We start from the raw sequence: 23,318 nt of genomic DNA, 5'->3' as shown, positions 1-23,318 counted from the left end.
TCAAGGGAAGTAATAATACCATTCAATAAAGCCTTAGTAAGACCACACCTAGAATGCTGCATGCAGTTTTGGTCATCACACTATAAAAAAGATGTTGAGACTCTAGAAAGAGTGCAGAGAAGAGCAACCAGGATGAGTAGGGGACTGGAGGCTAAAACACACGATGAACGGTTGCAGGAACCGGGTGTGGCTAGTCTGGTGAAGAGAAGGACCAGGGAAGACATGATAGCATCCTTCCAATATTTGAGGGGCTGCCACAAAGAGATGGGTGTGTGTGTGTCAAGCTATTTTCCAAAGAACAGGAAGGCCAGACAAGGAATAATGGATGGAAACTGATCCAGGAGAAATTCAACCTAGAAATAAGAAGGAACTTTCTGACAGTGAGAACAATCAACCCATGGAACTGCTTGCCTTCGGAAGTTGTGGGAGCTTTATCACTTGAAATTGGACTGCCATTTGTCAGAAATGGTGTAGGGTCTCCTGCTTGAGCGGGGGTTGGACTAGATGACCTATAAGATCCCTTCCAACTCTATTAATATGTTAAAAAATATGTCATTTTCCACTTGAAGACTAAAGAAAATTCAGATGATAGCCATTTTCTCTTTCAGGTTGAAATCTCCAGTATCAAGAAACTGTGCTCACTACGTGTAGGTTTATGTATTGAAAGTAGCAATTTTTATTCGAGTTAAAATTATTTACAAAAACCAAAAGACATACTTCATGAAACTGGTACAAACTATTATTCCTGCCGTTGGCTTTTTGCTCCAAAGATCACAGCTGAGAAATACTGTATAAAATAAAAATAGGATTGGATTCAGAAAAGTACTCTACGGTTCTAGTTTCCAATTGCGCTTATTTACACATATATTTACAATGGAAAAAAAAGTAGTTTTATTTTAAAACTTTTCAATTTGAAGGTTCGCCTCAAGTACCCATTGAAATGCAGAGTTTGATGAGGGTTTTAAACAAGAAAATACACTGCAGCTCCACAGGGGGCGTTTCCCCTGACTCTTATCCCCCCCCCTCCCCCAGACCATCTGCATCCATTCAGTGCTTGTTAATTAAAAACTGTCAACACAAGACTTTAATCAATTCCCATTCAGGTCATTTACCAGTGTAACAGAGAAGGGTGGGTCCTGATTTCCCCCAGAATTGCATTTAATCGTCCTTCGCCATGGCGCACACACAAAAAGCCTAACTTAAAAGCTACATGAAATCAAACTCAAACTGGAAGCCGTTTGCTCTACAAACTAAAAATGCCAAAAAATATATCCAGAAAAATCCTGCATCGCAAAAATAATTTACAAGTTCAGCTTTATTCGGTTGTTCTCCCTTGTCCTTCACCCAAGGGCAAACACATAAGCCTCAGCTGTCTTTTCTAAGTTACACTGGTACGTTTTTGGGGACGGAAGGGGGTTTTCTTAAAAAGTGGTGAGAACATTTTTTTTTAAAAAAAGAAGAGGATAAGCTTTTGTTTCTAATCACTTACTTCCATACTGAATTCCCAACAATCTGCATTATCAAAAATAGGAAGACATAGAAGGCAGCCACTGTGTGTAAAAAAATGTACAGCTTGCACTGATACAAAAGCACGTTTTGTAATTTTATACATGGAGATAACAAGATCTAAAAAGCAGGTTAGATTTTCTGTTATTTCTCCCTTCCCTCATTATACATAGAACTTAATATTTTTTTTATGGCTTCAAGTTTTACAAATTCAAAGAAAGATGATGCAACTACCTAACACAAGTAATGTGAAAAGTGTCAGTGACACACACACGTGTCCCCAAGAAACTTTTGTGAAGATTCAAGACCAGCTTAATAAAAGTCATGAGCAATTCCGTCGGGACGATGAGTGCAGGAGGGTCCCTAATGTTCAAAAACACAACGGAATGAAACAAAAATAGTATTTTGCAGGGATCTTTGTTCCACAAAAGTCTCAACACAATCCTTTGCTGTGAACTAGACTCTACACTGAACAAAATTTTTGCTATATTCAGCTATTTAAGGCTTTGTATTGTATGCGTTTTACCTGCTCAAAACTCAAACTATAGAAAGATTTACCTTAATTGGAAAGATTTGTCTGCCGGATGGTTTAGCTCAATGTTTCTTTGAAACAAACTGACAGCATTTAAGAAGTTTTTGCTTATTTCCGAAGTGTAAACTACCCTGGATCGAACATGGTTTCACACTAACCTTTAGCAGGGCTTGTTTTACTGCATTTTTAAAAAAATATAGATATAGACACCGGCCGGGAGGGGATCTTTTTTCTTTCTGCATGCCTCTCTCAGAGCTCTGACGTGATACGGTCCATCAGTTTACAGTACTTAGGCCACAACAATTGCAAAAACTGAGAAGTAGCTTCCAACAACCCAATTTTCAATCAAAGCAGTATAAAAAATAAACTATCCGAGCCTCAACCTCTTTGGATTCCAACACATTTTTAAATATAGACAGTAGTTAAGATCGCAAAAAGTATTTTAAAAAAATCTTTCTATGTCTTTTTTTTAAATCGTTTTGGAATAATCTCTTTCAAAAACAAGAGCAAATTAAACTCAAATCAGAGCTAACGCTGCTGTCCAGAGCATTTTTATTGGAATATTTTTTCCCCCCTCGATACCTCAGTAGCTAAAGCTGCCTTCGCCTTGGCTGGCATGAAAAGAAGAACAGTGGCTCAACAGTAAACAGCAGTTGCCTTACCCGCAGTAGGATTATTATTTTTTTCCCCTTCGAAGGTTGTCACAAAAAAGCCAGACAAATAAAGAGGATGGATAAAACTTTGCCAAATACATGGAAATACTGCGCTGAGTTAACTAGAAAACATTGTGAGTTCTCTCGGTCCCCAGATCTCTCATTTTTGATAAATTTGCAGATTGAAGCAGTAGCGGTCCTTTGGAAAATGCCAGATGTGGTGGGGAGACCAGGTAGCCTTAAAAATCCAAAGAGAAAATGAGACTGGAGGAATGCTCTTGACGCATCCCTGAGCACGTCCGTCGCCACCTCCTCTGCTTTTTCTAAAAGAAAAAGCCCCCTCCTCCTTCTCCGAGTGCCTGTGGCCCAATGGGGGTGATTAGCAGTGTTCCAAGTATTCAATCACTCGGGAGATTGACTTCTGGCCTGTGGTTCCAACTGCACACTGGGTGAGCAAGGAGACAAAAACAGGGATAAGCGTTAAGATTGCGCTCTTCCTTTTGAGGGACTCCGGACTGCTTCATTTTTCTGCTGACCCCTTGCGCCAGTCTGGCCAAGGCCTGATAGTGTTCTGGAAGTAATGCTTCTTATTCTTTACTCCTAACAGAAAAGCACTGTTAGGTGCCGTTTGAAAAAAACTCAGCATGTTCCAGATCTCTCAGGAACATCCTATTCCCCTAACCAATAGAACAGGGGTGTCAAACTCAAGACCTGCAGGCCGGACCCATGCCTCAGAGTGCTTAGATCTGACCCACAGGGCCACCTTGGAAGCAGAGAAGGAGCAACCTGTGATCTGCCAGCGAAAATGGAACTTGTGAGGGGTGAGCGCAGCCATCCCTGGCTCCGTTTTCGGCTCCGTGTGATGGCTTCCTGCAGCCCTCTGCCAGTGAAAATAGAGCCTGGGAAGGCCTCCATTTTCGCTGGCAGAAGGCTACAGGATGTCGAGCTGGCCACGCCCATTTGGGCCCCCAAGATCAGAACTCTCATGTGGCCCCAATGAAATCGAGTTTGACACCCCTGCGGTAGAGGTTGCACATCCTTATTTACAGCAACACAAATGTGGAACAAGATTAAATAAGACTGGCAGTTTCCCATTTTCAAGAAGAAGAAAAGACTTGCCAGTTATTGCTTAGGAAAAGCATCGGGCAGTAAATGACTCCCATTCATAGCCATGAATGAGCAGAATGCTCTCTGGCTTTGCCTATAGTCCTTGACTTATGACCACAATTGAGCCCCAAAAATTTCTACTGCTAAGCAAGACATTTGTTAAGTGAATTTTGCCCCATTATACTACCTTCTTTCCCACCGTTGTTAAGTGAATCACTGCCCTGGTTAAGTTAGCAACACAGTTTGTAAGTGGATCTGGCTTCCCTGTTGACTATTATTTTTAGAAGGTTGATCACATGACCCCAGAACACTGCAACCATCATAAATATGAGTCAGTTGCCAAACAGCTGAATTTTGATCACATGACCATGGGAATGTCGCAACAATGGCATGAAAAATGGTCACAATTCACTCTTTTCAGTGTCATTGTAACTTGGTTGCTAAATGAACTGTTGTTAAGGACCGCCTGTATGTGGTTTGTTGGTGAACCTCTAGCTGAGATCAGCTAGAAATCTGCCCAATCTTATGCTGCAAATAACAAACAAACAAACAAACAAAAAAACCAACATCAATGCAAACAAGCTAGTCAGGCAATAAATAATTAGAATCGCCGAAGATCTACTTACGGTAAGATTCATGAAACTAAGAAATTTTTTGAGCATTTCAGTCATGATTGAGAAGTCCCCGTCAGGTAAGTATGTCCTTACAGTAGTCACATTGATCTAAGGAAATAAATTTTGCATCAGGACATTTCCAAGCTTGGAGGAAAACATATTTTGCAAAACATGACACGGGAAGAAATAAGTGTTCGCACGTGGATCCACGCTGCCTTAACATAGGACCAATGTCCAAATATCAATCTGCATAACTTTAAAAACTAGATACCGTAAAGCTTTCCAGCCACTTGTAGCTATTCCCTCTCCCCCCCCCTTTCCATATACAGATCGCCTAACTCACCAGTCTTAGCATTTCAATAAAGATTGGAAGCTGTTGTTGCTCTTGAGAAAAAGAAGCAATTTCAACCAAACGTGGTACACAGATGACTTATTCTCTGAAAACAAATACTGTGGGGGTAAGACACCCTTTTCACCCCTCGGGGTATGTGTTCTGTTAATATATAGCCTGTTGTGCCTTAAAATGGCTTCTGCTGTACTGCCGTAAAATGGCTTCTACTGTACAGCGCAGTGGAGCTGCCATGGTAACTGCTTCACAGTCCTCCACAAGGGAGCTCCCTCTGGTTAGGGGGAAAATCCAACATTAGAAATTATATTTGGTTCTGACACTTACCCCCTATAAATAAATACCCAGGCAACGCCAGGTTAGCGGCTAGTAAGAAAATAAAGATATGTAAGAGCTATGAAGCCTTTGCCAAAAGCTTTGCCATTTTAACATTTTCCCTGGCTACGAATGATCTCAATGACTAAGCATTGTTCCGGTTGAGACTGCACTCGCCAGAGAAAAAGAACTATTTAAACAGCAGTGCATTTGCTGTGTCAGACTAAAGAACCCTGACGTAATATCAAATATTTTATTCCCTCTTTGCTTGGGATGAGATTCCCAGCCTGCCAGCAGACATAGCCATGAACAAGATTGGGGGGGAGGGGAGGTCAGCCCCAGCCCCCAGCCCTAACATAAATTTGGCAGCACACGAGACAACTGGGAGCGGGAAAATGTAGGTCCACATATCCAAGTCCATTTCCTGAAGATGTTTTAATTCTGGAATCCCCCTGCCCAAACACATTTAGCCCTGCTCACTGGCAACAATGACATTAAGGGCTTTCGGCAGCTGCAGATTTTTCAAAAGTGCAGTTCATGTGCTGAACAAACCACACAAACATACACTGCCCTTGAGTTAACAAGGTTGATCTTGGATTGAACACATAAGGAAGAGAAATTAGCTTGGGGATCTTCCAGCAGCCAGAGCAAACAATGCAGAACACGAGACAGCTTCAAGTGTGTTTTGCAAACACTTTAGAAGTGGTATTAGACTATAAACACAGCAACAACCAGTCTTGGAGAAAAACACTGTTGTGGCCTGCCAGCAGACAACAAGGACGTTGGAAGGGAACATGGGCCAGTCCTGGAGTCTGGAGAAGGCTTGGACGAGGGTTCTGCGTCAGAGGCAGAGAGGGGGTCAAAGCCATTTGGTAGTTACATGCTGCCTCCGGACCCTGACATCAGTGAGGCAGAAGAACAGCGGGAGCCTGTTCCCAGCATGCGCATGCGCAGAGCTGCCAGAAGGCAAGAACGATTAAGAAAATGGTCGACTCGGGAGTAAGACTTGGAGACGATTGGTCCCTCCAATAAGACATAAAATAAGAGCGCACGGGATGTGAGCTTTTGCAGGAAGCAATTAGTTCATCTGGTTGGTTCAAGCTTTGAAAAGTTCTGTCTGACTCTGTGCTAAGTTTGGCCTTGCTCTGCATTTGGCAATTAGACCTGTGGCAGCATTCCCAGGGAGATATTGTGGGCGTTTATCAACATTCCCCTAAAAGACTGTGGCAACTCGAGCAGACATCTGTCGGAATCTTCACAGACTGTTTGTGAAGCCTTGCGGACAGTTAATGACCATAATTCACAGCCATATAAATAAAAGAGGGTTTTGGGAACTAAGATTGCGATTTATGCTTTCTCAGGAAGCCTAGGTCAAAACAAGCCCACTTGGTGGTGGCTTTTGTCCACCTACGGAATCCCAGCCCTGTGTGCAGACTGTACATAACCAAATGCCCTGCTTCAAGCAAATCCACTCTTTCCAGCCATCTAAAGGGTTATGCAGTAGTGAATTTCCTTACTGGACTCTCCTGGCAGAGGCAACCTAGCAGAAGGGCTGTGTAAGAGGCCACAATGCAGTCTTCCATGTGCTTTCCAGCATGTTGAAGGGCTGTAAATAAACAAGAAGGTTTTAGACCAATAGGCTCACTTCACATTCTACACAACTTTCCTGATTTTTTTCCCACCACAGAGAAATACTGAGCAATCCCAAAGAGTAAGTTTCTCCCCAATCAGCTCGACTCTGAACTCACTGGCTAAACTCCCGATTTACCAGAACGCAACCTGAGCCAAAGGTCAATCATTAATCCATTTCTTTCCTCAATAAAGACATTATAAGGTTCAACAGACACATTCGGCACTCAAAAAAAAAACCTCACACACCAATCAAATTAGTTGCAGTTAGGTGTGAGAGGACACCAGGGGAAATATTGCAAAAAATTGATATGAAGGAGCGAGAGAAGGAAAAGAAATAGAATTTAAAAGAAACCAAGATACTGAATACAAGCAGGTAAGATTAAACTTCCTTTTATCAAACAAGACACGATGCCGTAGCTGGAGGAGAGCCCTGTCAATCCATGGGAGGGAAAAAAACAAAAAACAAACCCAAGGGTGTCTGGTAACCTATCTTCCAATTAACAAAATTAGCACTACTGAGAAAGGCTTTTATACCTCTTAATAAAATTTATTAAAAAAGGGGGCCACCAAGCTCTTTCCAATAGTGTCAGAATCAAGGATTTCCAGGAAAGAGACAGCAAAGGCTGACACCTTAAGCAGAGAGATTTTTAAAAAGTAAGAAAATAGCCAGGGCGGTCAAGAATCACACACTATCCTGGCTTCTTTAAATGCCTATTTCGTAGGCTGCTCTCTTGTCCAGCTGCTGCTATCCACTGTCAGGCCTGCAGCCATCTTTTCTTTTGGATCTTTGGCCTGCCACACTTTATATTATTCTATTATGCCTTTTTCTATTGTGGGAAAATGGGAGGGGGGGGTTGTACGGAGTTGGATGATATGTAGCCATAACAAAATCCTTTCTAGAAAGCCAAGGTCATCCTTGGCTTTGCACATCTGCACCTGACCAGAACTGGATGGGTGGAACTGCCAGCACGGCAGTGGGAGATTGGACCATGAGATGAACTTGTGGGTGTGGGGGCAAGATCTTGAACTTTCAACTGGGTGGGAAAAACCAGGAAGCTTTCAGATTTGGGTTTCCCCAGATGTGCCAACGTGGCTCTCTTAATAAATTGGAACTTTGAGGAATCCTTTGCCTCGGACTCTGATTTAATTTTGGCTGCTAGTTGGAACCCTGACACCCACCTTTATTAAGATCCAGCTCTTCTTCTTCCTCTTCTTTCTTTTCTTTCTCCTCAGCGTTTTCTGGCTTTTCCGTGGAGACCCACTGAATCTCCCCACTGGTCTCCTGCCACTCCCCACTCTGATCATGCTGTGCGGTAGGAGCCTCTTTAATCAGCTCGTCGGTCTGGCTCTCGGCCAATTGTGCTGCTCTCTCTCTTTCCAGGAACAACTGAGAGACAAAAGCCAACCATGGTTGAGTTGGAAAGTCAACTGCACTACATTAACTCACCAGCCGCCCTCTTTTCACAACATACTTATTGTGGCCGCCGGCCCCTCCAGCAGCTGAATCAGAGAAGGCGGCAGCGTGGGAGTTAGGGTCAGCATCAAGACAACGTGAGCGCTCCGAGGGGGAAGAGGGAATGGAGAGAGAGAGACAGAGAGAGAGACAGAGGCGGAGCCTGAGCCGTCTGACAGCTCTCAGATGGAGAGTCAGCAGCCCCCAGGTCTGGAGGTGGCTGATGAGAAAGAGAAGGAACAGCTGGGTCCAGTGTTTGATGCGCAGATGCCCAGAAGGCAGAGGAGAGGAGAGGAGAGGAGAGCACTGGAAATCTATGGGCCAGTCCTTGGGGCAGAAGAGCCACTGCTGCTAGCAAAGCCCCACCCTAGCTATGGGGATAAAAGGCAGGGGGAGGAGATGAATAGATGTGGCAGACAATCTTCCTGCTGGACAGACTTGTTATCCTGCTATGTGAGAGAGAAACTATTTGCCAGGGCTGCTGGTGCTCCTAATGAAGAAATTATTGCTTCAACTTCAGAGGGCTTGTCCTGTTTGGGGAGGTGGGTCAGAACAATATTATAATTCATGCATCCCCTTAACAGCTTTGGGATTCAGCACGATGGTAACTTCAATTCTAGTGTAGGAAGTTGTACAAAAAAAAACAATACTCTGATGTGATTGAAACTTAGCACCCCACAGTTGATCATCAATGGGTCAGACGGTGGTAAGCAGAGTGCTGTTGTGTCAAGCCAGGCCAAGACTTTGGGGCTGGTAGTGAATTCAGAGCTGCTGGGAGTAGGATTAGGGCTGTGATGGTGAACCTATGGCACACGTGCCATGTGGAGCCATATTTGGTGGCACACCAGCCATCAGCTCTGGTGCGCATGCATAGCCAGCCAGCTGATTTTTGCCCTTCTAGAGGGCTGGGGGAGGCTGTTTCTGCCCTCCCCAGGCTTTAGGAAAGCCTCCAAAGCCTGGGGAGGGGTCGTGTGTACATGCATGGGCGGGAGTCGCATGCACATGCACAGGCCTGTGGGCTTGCCAATTCCCCAGCCAGCTGGGGAATTCTGGGGGTTGAAGTCCACAAGTTGCCAACCTTCAACACCCCTGCTCTAGAACCTTTTCAAATGAAGCCGAAATCTGAGGTTTGGCACACTTCTGTGACTAAGTCGAGGAAATGGGAGTGAAGCAGGGATGACTCTCCTTATACACCCGCTTCTTGTTTGGAAGATTGTCAGGATAAAACGGAGCTTCATGCCAATTACTTCCCCACAAGGGTGGCTGGGAGACACCTTTAAGGCTTTCCAATGGTCACCTGTACTGTAATATCTGATATTATAAGTAATAATATTTGTGAGAAAAATTGCCAAGGGGAGGTGACAAGAAGCAAGTTTTGATTTCTGACCCAATAACCTTAACTGGGCAGCTACTTTCTCTCATACTTTTTGCAGCCAGGAAATATGTTCTCTCTGAGTGAGAAGAGACAGGTTTAACCACCTCCTATAGAACTCTAGCTCACAACCCAACCTAGAGTACATTAAAAAAAAAAACTATTTGGACTGCAGAGCAATGGTTTTCAAAGACTGGCTACATTCCCTCTTCTGTGCAATTTGAGGGGATGATAATTTCAGGCAAGGGGTGAAATGCTGAATTGTGTCCTGCTATGGATGCCTGTTCCCGTAGTTTAACTCTTCAAAAAGCTGGGCCTCACTCCTGATCCCTTGTGATGTGCCTTTATGTCCTTTTGTCATCATAAAGGTGAAGGTTCCCCTTGCACGTATGTGCTAGTTGTTCCTGACTCTAGGGGGCAGTGCTCATCTCCATTTCAAAGCCAAAGAGCCAGTGCTGTCCGAAGACGTCTTTGTGGTCATGTGGCCGGCAAGACTAAACACCAAAGGCGCATGGAACGCTGTTACCTTCCCACCAAAGTGGTCCCTATTTTTCTACTTGCATTTTTACATGCTTTCAAACTGCTAGGTTGGCAGAAGCTGGGACAAGTAACGGGAGCTCACTCCGTTACGCAGCGCTAGGGATTCGAACCACCAAACTGCCAACCTTTCTGATCGACCAGCTCAGCATCTTAGCCGCTGAACCACATCGTCACTTATCTGTCATCATAGGAGCAGTCATAGAACTGGTTGAAATAAAGGAAAAGAAATTGTTGTGTTCTGCTGAGATTGCGCTTTAGCTTCCCCCGGCAAGTCTACAATTGATGGACTACCCCAGCAAAGCAGGTTATACGTGTTCTTCACCTTCAGGCTTGTGCGCTTGAATCGTCTGACAGCCTTCCTGTCTTTCGCCAGCACTGTTTTGCTGAGATCAGCAAACTGAAGAGGGAGCAGCAGCAGCCCAAGATTCCAAAATGGAGGTTCTACTCCTCCCAGAAGGCAGAGAGGTGAGGCTATTTCCTCCCCCAGGAGGGGATCATCCCAGCTTTTATTTCTAGGCAAGGGGGTACATGAACCATTCTCCAGCTCTCCACAATTCTTACTTTTAAGAACAACTTATGTGGGCCATGTGAGTCTTAAGGCAGGCATGTCCCAAAGGTGCTTTTTCAGGAGGCAACTGGACTTCCTTGTTTTTCTTTGAAGACGTTTTGCTCCCCAAGAGGTTTAAACAGCTCTGACTGGATGGTGGGGAATGGAGGGATTTATAATCTTTGCATTTAGCTGGTCATTTGCATCCCTTTAGAGAGTGGTTGAGGCTACTTGGAGGTTTGTCTGTGTCCTCAGGGTCACCTGAGTAGTACAAATGGGTGTGGAGCCTTCATGGCTGCACCTCCGTGGCTTCATCAACCCTCAAAAAGGATGCAAATGACTATCTGCAGGGAATATCAATCCTTCCATTTCCCACCACCAAGTCAGAGAGAGACAGAGAGAAAGAGTGAGAGACAGACGAGAGAGAGGGGGGGGGGAGAGACGGAGGGAGCGAGGGGGAGAGAGAACTGTTTCCCATAGAAAAGAAAACACCGGGAGCCACAAAACTTAGATTAGACTGGGTGGGTCATGTGACTGGGTGGGAGTGGGTGACATCCAGTTGGCTACACCCACCCAGGTTTTCTGGCTCTGTGTTTTCTTTTCTGTGGGAAATGGGTCCAAATGGCTCTTTGAGCATTTAAAGGTTGCAAATGACCAGCTGTATGCAAGGAATATAAATCCTTCCATTCCCCAACATCCAGTCAAAGCTGAAGAAGCTTCTTGGAGGAGAAGCGAAACGTCTTCAATGGAAAACCAGAAAGTCCAGTTGCCTCTTGAAAAAGCACCTTTGGGACAACCAGGACCTGGATGACTGAGAATCTGCATAGACATTAAAGCAGGCTTGTCAATAAAGGTAACATAAAGGCTGACATTTTACTTTGGAGTAGATTCATCATCATTATTATTTTTAATTAAAAGAACCTTTGTGCTGGGCCTGAAATAAAGGGATATACTCAAAGACTTAGCAAAATCTACACGCAAGAGGTGGTTGAATGTCAGCTCCTGCTGAAGATATGATTTATTTATTTATTACGTATTTGCTATAGCTTGCATCCCATTCACTCTAAAACGGCTGTGGGCATCTCAGATTGTGCAACAGAACATTCAATGAGAATCAAAACCTAACCAATAGCCTCTAATTGCACCAACCAATGGGGGTTGGTCAATCATCAATATCCCCAATTGCTTTACCACTTTCCCATGTAGCTCTACATGACTTCTATTTAGCCCCTGGGAACCCCTGCGAATGGACTTCAGGCACCACAGATCAGTCCACCAATTTCAGTCAAACGAGACACAGAAAGATGGTGGTAAAGGAGAAGAATTAATATTGCCTGCCTCCTCTGTGCCGGGTAGTTTTCAGTAACACCTCCCCACCCCCACCCACCCCGGATGATCACCAAGCTACACATATTTTGGATGCAAAAAGATGGAATTCACCTGTACTAAAGCCTGAACAGCTGCCATTTGTCCAGATGTGCTTATGCTCTCCTCAGCTTCTCCCAAGCAGAAGGAATCAAAGGAACACGATGTTTCCATATTCACAAGGCAATGTCTGTTTCTTGCGCTGTATTCAACCAGATTAATCAAAAGACCCAAACCCTTAAGGTTAAAAGAAAAAAAAGAGGGAAGGAAAATTAGAAAAGTGCCCTGTTATTCCTAACTTAGACATTGATTGTTCAAGTGGACCAGACAGTTGTAAGGACTTGGTAAGATGCATATCTTGGTAATCTTGCCTATGAAATTTACATTATAAATGTACCTATGACTGAAAAATGGATCTTCTGCTTTGCAAATGATGGACTCAGAAGCCTCCCAGCAGTTTGAAAGTTAAACCAGAACTGTTTCCTCCACGGAGGCAAAAAGCCACAAAAGGCTATGAAAATCTTTCGGTGCAAGGATGGGACCAAACTGGCTTCAGCAGAATGTTAAAAAGAAAAAGGTTGTTTTTAGGATCTATCGTGCAATGCAACCACAGAAACATTTTATTTATTTTCCAAATACTCATGGGTGGAAATGAGGGGTTTTTTTTACTTACCAGAACCCGAATATCAAATCTCTGTTCTTGAGGTAGGAATTTTGGAACCTGAAGCACACAGTTCAGAGCGGTGCCGATGAGGCCCTCTTGCTCCCCGGTTTTGGTACTGCCCCACTCTGCAAACATTAAAAGTGAGGAGAAATTGATGAGTCTGTTTTATAACCAGAAACAGTCCTAACTTGTTATCCCAGTCCCTCTTTTCATTTCCCTCTGTTGTAGGGAAAATATGAAAAGGGAGTATTATGCGTGTTTGCCCCCTTGAGTTACTAATAGTAGTAGCACTTATATACCAATTCATAGTTCTTTTACTTTACTTTATTGTCATTGTACATATATACACAGTTTACATATACAACGAAATTCACATAACAGGCCACAGAGACCAGGCCTAACACACATAATAATCCCCAAACACACACACACACAAATACCAAAAAATTCCTTGCCCCTAAACCACCCAAGCATCCACACAACAGACCAAATAGCGCTGTCCAATAGCTCACTGATGGTGGCCCTTCAGTTCATTGTTGAGTGCAATTATAGCTCTGGAATAAAAGCTATTCAGAAGACGGGTGGTCCTAGTTTTAATTTTTTTGTATCAGAAGGCAACAGTCTAAAAGATTGTAAGTAGGATGGGAAGAGTCTCTGAGAATGTTATGTAACGTGCTCAAACAGCGAGATGTGAAGATATCATCCAGTGCTGATAGCTGGAGCCTGGTGATAATCTGGGCAGTTTTAATGATTCTCTGTAGAACTTTTTTGTCCGCTGCAGAGCTGCTCCCATACCTTACAGCCCACTAAGCGATTTAGAGTCAGCCTCTTACCCCCAACAATCTATGTCCTCATTTTACCAACCTCGGATGGATGGAAGTCTGAGTCAACCTTGAACTATTCAGAATCGAACTCCTGGAGTGAGCAGCAAGTTACCCTGCAGTACCACATTCTAACCACTGTGCCACCATGACTCTTTTACTAATAAAGTTGGGGCAAAAATCTAAGCAATCAATGTCACCCATTTTTCATTTCCTCCCTACAGATGAAGACTTTGCTCTCACAAAACATCCGTTCTTCTTTGGAGCATCTCCTTCAGTCCGCTATCCCAAGACTACAAATTAGATGTTATTTTTGTGACAAAAAACGTTGCCTCTAACAAATGGGCGAAGCTAAATGTAAGACATGGAGAGGTCCAGAAGAGTTAAAAGGACCTTCAAGGCTAACAGGATTCAATTGAGAGATCAACCCACATTGAGGCCTTTGTCTCCATTTTTTCTTCTTCTGATGCCTGAATGGCCTTTGACCGGTTGATCCCCAAAGAATCTACCTTTGTGGGTTACTTTACATCACTTCACCAGCAACAACCCCTCCTCCCCCCCAAATACTACTGCCATTTTTGAGAGAGAGAACCAACAGTCCTCGCCACCGGTTGCCTCTTTCCATGCTTCCTTACAAGAATCAGCTACTTACCATTATCATTTGTCAAGTTGAGTAAGACTCCGATGATGGCTCTCATACAGTCTTCGACTGCCTTACCCACGTGGTTCATTACATTCTGGTAAGGCAGTGGCTTACTGTCTGCAAGACAGATGGTGTCTTCTGCTCGGTTGTATCTCTGGATTAGCTCCTCGCAATGCTGCAATGCTCTGGAAGATTAAGAAGCCAAGAAGGCACAATCCAAATTATCCCTGCATCACCTTCCTTAAAGAAATGTTTCCACCAACAAGTTCTGATTGGAAACTGAATGTCATCTGTCATGTTGCCCTAATAACAGCGAGCCACAGCAATGACTGCTCACTTTTCACCTTTTCCCTGTAAATTCAGAGAAAAGCCAGCACAGAAAAGCTTCAAGACATAAAACTTTCAAAGTTTAAATATGCACTGGGCCCTGTTGATGAGTCTTTTAACTAACTGTTATACCATTAACATAAATATGTTTTAGAACTTACTTAGCTGAAGAGACGATGAGCTGTGAATCCTTATATGCTATTAAATAGCTTTGATTCTCTGGATTGTGAACTGTTACCTGGAAAAAAAAAACTGTCAAAAGACTAATTTCTTATGTCTTTCTTAAATGAGCAATGCTTTTATTTTGGCAACATTTAGCAGCCTAACTTGTAAACAGAAAGGGACCAAACTCTAATCCAGTGTTTGAGCTGCACAATAACAAATGGTGAAGATTAGCATTATTTTAATGTACTGGAAATTTAGGATTACAAAAACATGGCGGCATGGGGGAGGCAGAAACATGGGATCTGCCTCTTGAGGCCACAGAGGTCCTTTAAATCAGTGCTTCCCAATCCTGCCAACTTTAAAATGTATGGACTCCAACTCCCAGAATTCCCAGGCCAGAATGCTGCAAGTGAACAAGGTTGAGAAGTACTGGTTTAAGTGAAAGAGTGAGGACCTGGTTTAAGGCTGTTTATGGGATGCTGACTATGTCTGTACCTGCATAGGGATCATTAAATAGGCCAGCCTTCCACTAGCAATTACAAATCCAATGTGAGCCAGAATCACTTCAAGCCACATCATTCTTCTCAATCATTTCCATTTAATGACCCCATAATCCCTTGCAGGGTGGAGTCTGGGCAACTGAACTGGAGCTGAGTGATTACTGGCTGGATGCCCTTCCTGTCACCAATGTGGAGTTATATTCAGCAGATATATTCTCATCGTGCCGAAAGAGAGAAATACCATATTTTTTGAAGATGCACCTTTGTCCCTCAAAAAAGAGGGTGAAAATCTGTGTGTTTTATACACTGAATACAGCATTTTTGGCCTACCAAAACCCCACCCCCTTTGCAAAAATGGACGTGCAAAGGGTTTGGGAGACTTGCAAAGTGCTCCTGAGGGCTGGGGAGGGCAAAAACAAGCAAAAAACGGGCCATTTTTGCTTGTTTTTGATCAGCCCCCAGAAGCATTCTACAAGCCCCCCAAAGCCTCTGCATGCCCCCATTTTTTGCAAAACGGACCTTTTCTGCTTGTTTTTGCCCCCCACCCTAGCCCCAGGAGCACTCTAAGAGCCTTCCAAAACTCTGCATGTCCCCCCTTTTTTGTGAAAAATGGGCTGTTTTTTCTCCACCCCACCCCCCTCGGAGCACTCTACAAGCCTCCCAAAGCTCTGCATGCCACCTCCCCTCCCCTCTCCTTTTTTTTCCCCCCAAAAAAACAAGGCATGCACAGGGTTTGGGGAGTGCAAAAACTTTTTTTAAATTTACTTCTTCAAAATCATGGTGCATCTTATAGTCCGGTGCTTCTTATACTCCAAAAAATACAGTATCTGTCTCTACTTAGGATCATGCTCACAGCCTAATTGTGAGGCGAGAGTTCCACCTCTAGGCCACCGCACCCCTCGCCATCATTCTTGACAATGTTACTTATTATTTATTATTTTTCAGCAGACCCACTTAAAAAGAAAACCCTGAAAAACCAAAGCTCTGTCACACAGAGAACTTCAGGAAGCAGAACCAAATGTTTTTCCTCAAGCCGCAGCGAAGCAAAAAGGCATACCCCAGCCAATAACGAGGCATCATATACACCACATTCTCCTTATTCTGGTTCAACATCCATTTTCTCCAGGATATTTCATACTTACACTTTCCAAGACCCGTAAACATCTTTCCGCTCCCCAGAGTGAAGCAACCAATTTCTCTTCATTCTCATCGCTGCTTAAATGATCCACACACTCTTTAACTGAGAAACAAAAGACGGGTGTGATTGCTAAGCCCGTAAGACATTTTGTAAGATTTTTTTTTTACTTTCCCAAAATGGTGTAAGATTGGTATACGTTTCAGTTATACAACTTAAGTACCTTTGAAGGCAAAATTAATACCTTTATCTACAATATGATCAAGACCACCCAGAAGTCGCAGCTCTTCTTTAAACCAGTCGCCTGCCCGCTTTGAAGTGAGAGAGAGAAGGGTCTCCATGGCCAAATGACCAGTCTAGAAAACATACAAGGGAAATCTGCATATAAATACAGCCAAAAGGCAAAATCCTCCCACAAAATAGAACCACTGGCAAACTTATATGTGTTTCATGGCAGATTCCCTCCATGTACGATCCATGAGCCGTGGTGGTGCAGTGATTAGAGTGCAGTACTGCAGGCTACTTCTGCTGACTGCTATCTGCCTGCAACTTGGCAGATCGAATCTCACCAGGCTCAAGGCTGATTCAATAGCAATAGCAGTTAGACTTATATACCGCTTCATAGGGCTTTCAGCCCTCTCTAAGCGATTTACAGAGTCAGCATATCGCCCCCACAGTCTGGGTCCTCATTTCACCCACCTCGGAAGGATGGAAGGCTGAGTCAACCTTGAGCCGGTGAGATTAGAACCGCTGAACTGCAGATAACAGTCAGCTGAAGTGGCCTACAGTACTGCAACCTAACCACTGCGCCACCTCGGCTCTCACCTTCAGCCTTCTATCCTTCTGAGGTGGGTCAAATGAGGACCCAGACTGTTGGGGGCAATAGGCTGACTCTGTAAACTGCTTAGAGAAGGCTGTAAAGTAGTATATAAGTCCAAGTGCTAGTGCACTTTTCTATCCTTCCTTCCTTTCCTCGCAGTGGTTAGAACGCAGTTTGATTCTTACAGGCTCAAGGTTGGACTCAGCCTTCCATACTTCCGAGGGGGGTAAAATGAGGACCCAAATTGTTGGGGGCAATAGGCTGACTCTGAAAATGCTTAGGGAGAGCTGTAAAGCACTATGAAACCGTATGTAAGTCTAAGAGCTATTGCTATGTTGACTAAAAATACACTGTATATAACTGTAACTGCTGTTTCTCTGCATTTTCATGATTGTTTTTTTAAAAAGGTAAACTCAGAGCTCACCGTTATGTTTTCGAGATCCAGATGTTTATTATGAACAGTTTCACAGAGCCTTCGGATTTTTTCCTTGATTTTGTTCATGTCTTTTTCATTAAGCAACTTGGAGGAGGAGGAATCCTGCTCGAGCTCCAGAAGTCGGATCATTAAATCTAAGCTGGCTCTGTCTAGATCCATGTTTAAGCGATCTCTGCTCAAGATATACATTAAAGCTGCTGTACAAAGCGACAAGTTCTTCGGGCAAAAGAAAAAGAAAAGAACATGAAAAAAGGAGTAAACCTTTGAGTAGGAGAATGTGAGACTTGGTTTGCTGTTTCAAGATGTTTTAGAAGAGCCAGATACGGTTAGCAGGGTCATGAATTCACAACTCAAAATGACAGCTAGCTAGGTTTTCCTGACTTGGAAATATTATTATTGTTCTATTTTACTTAAAATACATTTCATTAGAATACAGCTCTACCAGGTCACTTGAAATAAGTAACTTCTCCTTATGTTTAGCAACAGTATCAAGGGCAATTTCATGTACATATTTGCATGTATGTGCACACATTTGGTACAAAGACTTCTGTACAAAGATTGTGAGATAATTATCCCCCAAATCTGTACCACAGATATTTTTATGCTCAATTTAATGCTGAAACATTACATCTGAAGCATGCGGCGCATACTCAAAAGTATTCCTCCCCTTCAAAAATTCAAATCAAGCTGTTCGACAGCGTCGTGCCCAACCTTTCTACATCGTGTGGTCCTGAATTCAAAACACCCCGTTCTGACAAATCTTTCAATCTTCTGGTCCTTTGAAACACTTGCAATATGATCAAAAACGCCCCACTTCCCATGCCAAACAACTGTTTCATACTCAAAGCCAGCGTTCTGGACTAGAGACCAGGCACTCAGAATTCAGAGTGGCACCAATCCTGCCTTTGTGCACCGGCAGAGTTTCCAGATTGCTAGCAGACTGATGCTTTCAAGAGAGAAGCCACCCGTGATATCAAGAGTTTCAAAACTGTTACTATGGAATGTGACTGTGCTCTCCTTGGTAAAGATAAAGCCTGGAACTTCCTTGTGGAGGAAATATTCTGATTTCCTGCTTTACTAAAAAAAATTTTTTTTTAGAGATTCAAAAGGCCCCCATCCTATTGGTATTCCGAAGGGCACTTTAGCAAGAGTGATCGACACAACCTTTTTGTTGTTGTTCCTACCAGGGTCTGTTTTCTCTTCCCTCTTTTTTTCATTGTGTTCTTTTTGTGTTTGTACGTTTGTTTGTTTGTGTGTGTGTGTTGCTTTTTTCTTAAATGTTTTTAACAATTCTTCAACTGTTGCTAGGAGCTGGGCGGCATATAAATTTATCACATTATTATCATCACATTGTGTGTTAAAATATAGGAAAGCCCACAAATGGTATCTTCAAAAATTATTTTAATAGTGGTGACATCAGCAGCAGAAATGGGCAGAAAGTAAAATAAAGTTGTAGTCTTAGTTTATGGTTCCTAATCTTTCAATACATGCAAAAAACATTTTCCTTAGAACAATAGTCAACTGAAAACAGAGTATTGAAGTACCACGAACGACGTGAGTCAGAGATACCTGGTGGTGCTGTGAGTCATCCAGTGTTTTGAAGACCATCGCAACCATTCCATGTGCTCTCAAATGCATTCGGAAACTGGGCATGGCGCACTTAGTCGCCAGACTGATAACACTAAAATGAAAGAATGAGTGAATGAATCAAGATTTAATGAGAACTGAGCAAATAGAAAAGGAGATAGGTACCAGATCAAAGAGAGCTATTTATGCAAAAGAGAAAGCAGTAATATACTGTTTCCCATCAGGAAAAATATCTAAAAGTATATCTTGTTTCTCTGAAAATAAGACCTCCCTGGATAATAAACCCAATTGGGCTTTTGAGCGCATGCGCTAAAATAATCCCTCCCTGAAAATATTGCAACACAGCAGCAGCCATGAGGTGACCATGCTCGCCGCCTCCTGCACCTCAAAAATAATAAGAACTCCCCAAAAATATGGCCACGCGCTTATTCCGGGGGGGGGGGGGGGGTGGGTGTCAAAAAAAATAAGACCCTGTCTTATTTTCAAGAAAACTTGGTATATACCTTTATTAGAGTCTGAAAGACCGGATGCTATGAAACCACTTATATGAATCCTTATGAAGGATTCTGCAAAACTGGTTGCACAGTCAATAATAACATTTTGGTCGTAATAAATATACTAGCTTAATCAAATGAGACCACAGTTTGTAAATTACTTTGTTTTGTTTCTCTTTAATCATAGTTAACAAGCTCTCAATGACTTTGGAGGGGAAACGTAGGACACTATCATGCACAGTGATGTTTATCTCTGTTTATAGCTAAAAACAGATTAATTCTGCCTGGTTACATACTGACAGGTTCAATACTGAGTCAAATTGTATGCATTCTGTGTTTTTTAAAAAATCAGTAAAATTAGCTGCATTACAAATTGAGGTTAAAATTACTCTGAATTGATGCAGTCATTTAAGGAAGGTAAAATGACTGAACAAATACACTAATCCTTTACGAAACATGAGATGTTTCTTTTCAAGCTCATATTTCACACAAATGTGTTTTATTTGACAGAAAACCTATCAGAAACAGAACTACAGCTCTCGCTTTCAAGCAAGAAAAATGAAGTCATTTCATTTTGAAGAACTGCTTGCTTTTTTTCTGTTAAACATCAGGAAGAAAAGCATTCTTCAAGCACACACATTAATACAGCTAGCTGGATTTCATCTTCAGAATAAGAAAATAAATGCCTCAAATATTGTTAAAACAGTGTTCAAAATCACTAAGTATTATAAAAGGCTAATGTGCATATTGCTTAGTCGTTGGGTTTTCTCATCAGTTGGTTTCAAAGTATCTTGGGTTTGACATTCTAATGCTCTTTCAAATATTTTATCACTAAAATACATATTGCAAGAAAAGTTAAAATAGTTTTTCTTCTACAATTTGTCCATAAAGTGTAAAAGGTAATCAATACCACTAAGTAAATGGTAAATGTTCCCCTTGCACATATGTGCTAGTCGTTCCAGATTCTAGGGGGCGGTGTTCATCTCAGTTTCAAAGCCGAAGAGTCAGCACTGTCCAAAGACGACTCCGTAGTTATGTGGACAGCATGAAGGTGCATGGAACACTGTTACCTTCCCACCAAAGGTGGTCCCTATTTTTCTACTTGCATTTTTACATGCTTTTAAACTGCTAGGTTGGCAGAAGCTGGGACAAGTAACAGACACTCACTCCATTACGCAGTGCTAGGGATTCAAACTGCTGACCTTTTTGATCAACAATCTCAGCATCTTAGCCACTGAGCCACCGCGTCTCCTATAATCAACCTCACTAGAATGGTGTAAATGAAAAAAAAACCCTCATTTTTTTCTGAAAGGAAGATCCATCAATGACTTCTTGTCCCAGTAATTTCAACTTTGCAAACCTTGAAATTAGCAGAATTTTAGTCAAATGCATCTTTTAGGAAGCAGTGTAACGAGAACCGCAAATCTTGCTACCCAACTCCATCCTTACCATGCATTCCTATGGCCAGGATTAGCTACAGGCATGCAACTGCCTTCTTTTAGTAAGCTTTTAGTAAGTGTACCAAGCATGAGACAACAAACACGAATGGATAGCTATGTTCTTGGGCCACATATCCCATTGTTCCTAAAAATAAGTTGGGTCTCCAACGTGCCACTTTCAGCTAGTATGGTCTTTGGCAATACCAAATTCTGGGAGTTGCAATTTACCTGGATGTGGCCAGACTGGAAAACACCATCCAAGCTGTAGCCAGTTTGCTTAACAAAGCTTGAAATCTGTTAGCCTGCTATTCCCCCTGGCTAATTCCTCCATGCTCAATTCTTTCAGTCCATCAATTTCCCTTCTTCTTCTATCCCCCCTACCCATGTCGAATGGAGCTGAGAGGCTCCCAAATAGACATCAGCAAGATCACAAAAATCTCCAAAGGGGGCTATGTGCTCAATGAGCCAATCAAATCAGGGGATGTAAAGCAGCAGGGGAATCCTGACAATCACACATAGGCTAATTGCACACCCATCACTACTAGTTAAAAAAGAAGACAAGGAAGACAGAAGAGCACTCTGGAAATGGTCATCGCTGCTTCTTTAGTGGAAGGGAGAATGTCAGCTTCAGTGAAGCAAGTTCCTTACGCAATACGCACACACAAACCGAGCTCACGTATCATGCTTGCCGTTAACCAAGGTTGATTTAACAAGCGCCAGTGTCTATCTTCATCCATCCAACTAAGCCAACGGCAATCAACTATGGGATGGTTTAGCAAGATTTGTCCACTGAGCTGCATTCTAACACGGTATCAGCTTACTCTCTGAATGAACTGAAGTATGGGAGATTTTCAGAGGCATCACTTCGTGTCAAGTCACTCATAAAACTCCACCTTGTCACGAGGATAAGGTTACCCTGGAATTAGATGACTCTGGAGAGCTGGAAAGCAGAGGAACTGAAGGGAAAGAACAACCTTTCTCTCTGCTCCAGCGTCCACTGCTGTTGGAAACCCTTGTTTCTTCTGACTTGCAATGAAGACAAGTGACAATCTGTATAACTTAATTGTTACTGACTTTCAGCCCAATTAAGGGAGACTATATGGCTTGGAACGAAAAGAAGACACATTGGGGCCTTTCTTGACATTTATAAGATCATGATTCACAACTCTGGAGGGTCGCCCCAGAGTGGCCTATTCAAAACGGCAGGGAGAGAGAGCAAGCCACACCAGATGGAAGAAATAGAAGGGAGGGGTTGCTATATGAAGTAGGTCAGAAAGATGGCAGATCTGTTGCCTCTCCTGGTCTCCATGCAAAGTGGTGGCTTGACTCTGCCCAAGAGTGGAGTCAAGTATGCCTCTTAACTAAAACACGTTCGATGTAGCATCAGTAAGACTTTTGCACCACAGCACCAATATGAAACTTCTCACAGTCTCAAAGTTGCCAGTTTCAAATTAACCAACAGCTTCCTTCCTGTTCTCACCGTACCTCCATGCAATCATCTACGAAGGTTAAGGAAGAAACCATCCAAAGAAAAATATCTTACCTAAGGCAACGGGTGTTTAGGGGCTGATTGCTCTTCAGTCCACTTAATAAATACTCAATGTCATCCGTGAACTCTTGGTTTTCTCCAAATTCTACCACATCGTTGAAGTGTTTCACGTGTTGCACGACAGTGTATAACTGGAAAACAAGCAAACAATAAGTGATTGGAAATTAAAGGGCTGGTTGAGTTTGCTCATTTCTAAAAGAGACTTCTCAGCTTCTCGACTAGATAGACCTCAGGTGTTTACTTTTTTTTTTTTTAAAAGTATATTGTGGAAAAATAGTACTGGAGTTATCCCACTTACTTCTTTGTCTTCTTTCCTACATTTCAAGGCAGTTACTATCTCCTGATAGGGCTGAGTTGGTAAAGTCACAGTTTTTATCACTTTGGGAGGTGGTGCTGGAGCTTTGAATACCCCATCATCTTTAGGAACTGCCTCTTTCGAAGACCTTGCCTGTTGATTGAAAACATGAATGTTGAAGTGCAAGATGGGAAACGTGTCCCCTTTCCATAAGACTTTAGAAGATGTAAGGCTAACCCTTCAAAGATGCCAACACAACATAAATGAGATTGTGTTATGTTTTTAAACTGTTTATTCAGAAAGGTCCTAGGGAATAACTAAAATGAATGTACATTTCTTTCCATCCGAAGTAATGAAGTCATTTACTGTATTTTTTTGGAGTATAAGACGCACCTTTCCCACCTCCCTAAAAGTGGGTGAAAATTTAGGTGCCTCTTATAGATCGAAAACAGGCATTTATG

At 42.7% G+C, this 23,318-nt stretch overlaps 1 protein-coding gene across 2 annotated transcripts in view; it reads right to left on the bottom strand.

Annotated features, from left to right (window-relative positions):
* Positions 1–652: 652 nt before the first annotated feature.
* The window catches only part of WAPL (WAPL cohesin release factor), a 45,739-nt gene continuing 23,073 nt past the window's right edge, over positions 653–23,318 (bottom strand). For both annotated transcript variants that reach the window (XM_032231745.1, XM_032231744.1), the window contains 14 exons: positions 22,861–23,010; positions 22,557–22,693; positions 19,063–19,174; positions 17,482–17,709; positions 16,482–16,593; positions 16,245–16,342; positions 14,599–14,675; positions 14,120–14,295; positions 12,656–12,771; positions 12,058–12,219; positions 7,885–8,092; positions 6,591–6,679; positions 4,425–4,520; positions 653–3,136 (listed from right to left, as the gene is read on the bottom strand). In XM_032231745.1, coding sequence (XP_032087636.1) covers positions 3,071–3,136; positions 4,425–4,520; positions 6,591–6,679; positions 7,885–8,092; positions 12,058–12,219; positions 12,656–12,771; positions 14,120–14,295; positions 14,599–14,675; positions 16,245–16,342; positions 16,482–16,593; positions 17,482–17,709; positions 19,063–19,174; positions 22,557–22,693; positions 22,861–23,010 — 1,827 coding nt within the window. In that variant the 3' untranslated portion in view covers positions 653–3,070. The remainder of the gene's footprint in view (positions 3,137–4,424; positions 4,521–6,590; positions 6,680–7,884; positions 8,093–12,057; positions 12,220–12,655; positions 12,772–14,119; positions 14,296–14,598; positions 14,676–16,244; positions 16,343–16,481; positions 16,594–17,481; positions 17,710–19,062; positions 19,175–22,556; positions 22,694–22,860; positions 23,011–23,318) is intronic.

The sequence above is a fragment of the Thamnophis elegans genome, chromosome 15, assembly GCF_009769535.1.
Source record: "Thamnophis elegans isolate rThaEle1 chromosome 15, rThaEle1.pri, whole genome shotgun sequence".
NCBI lineage: Eukaryota > Metazoa > Chordata > Lepidosauria > Squamata > Colubridae > Thamnophis > Thamnophis elegans.
Note: the sequence above shows the minus strand (reverse complement) of the source record. Positions and strands in the feature narration are given on the sequence as shown.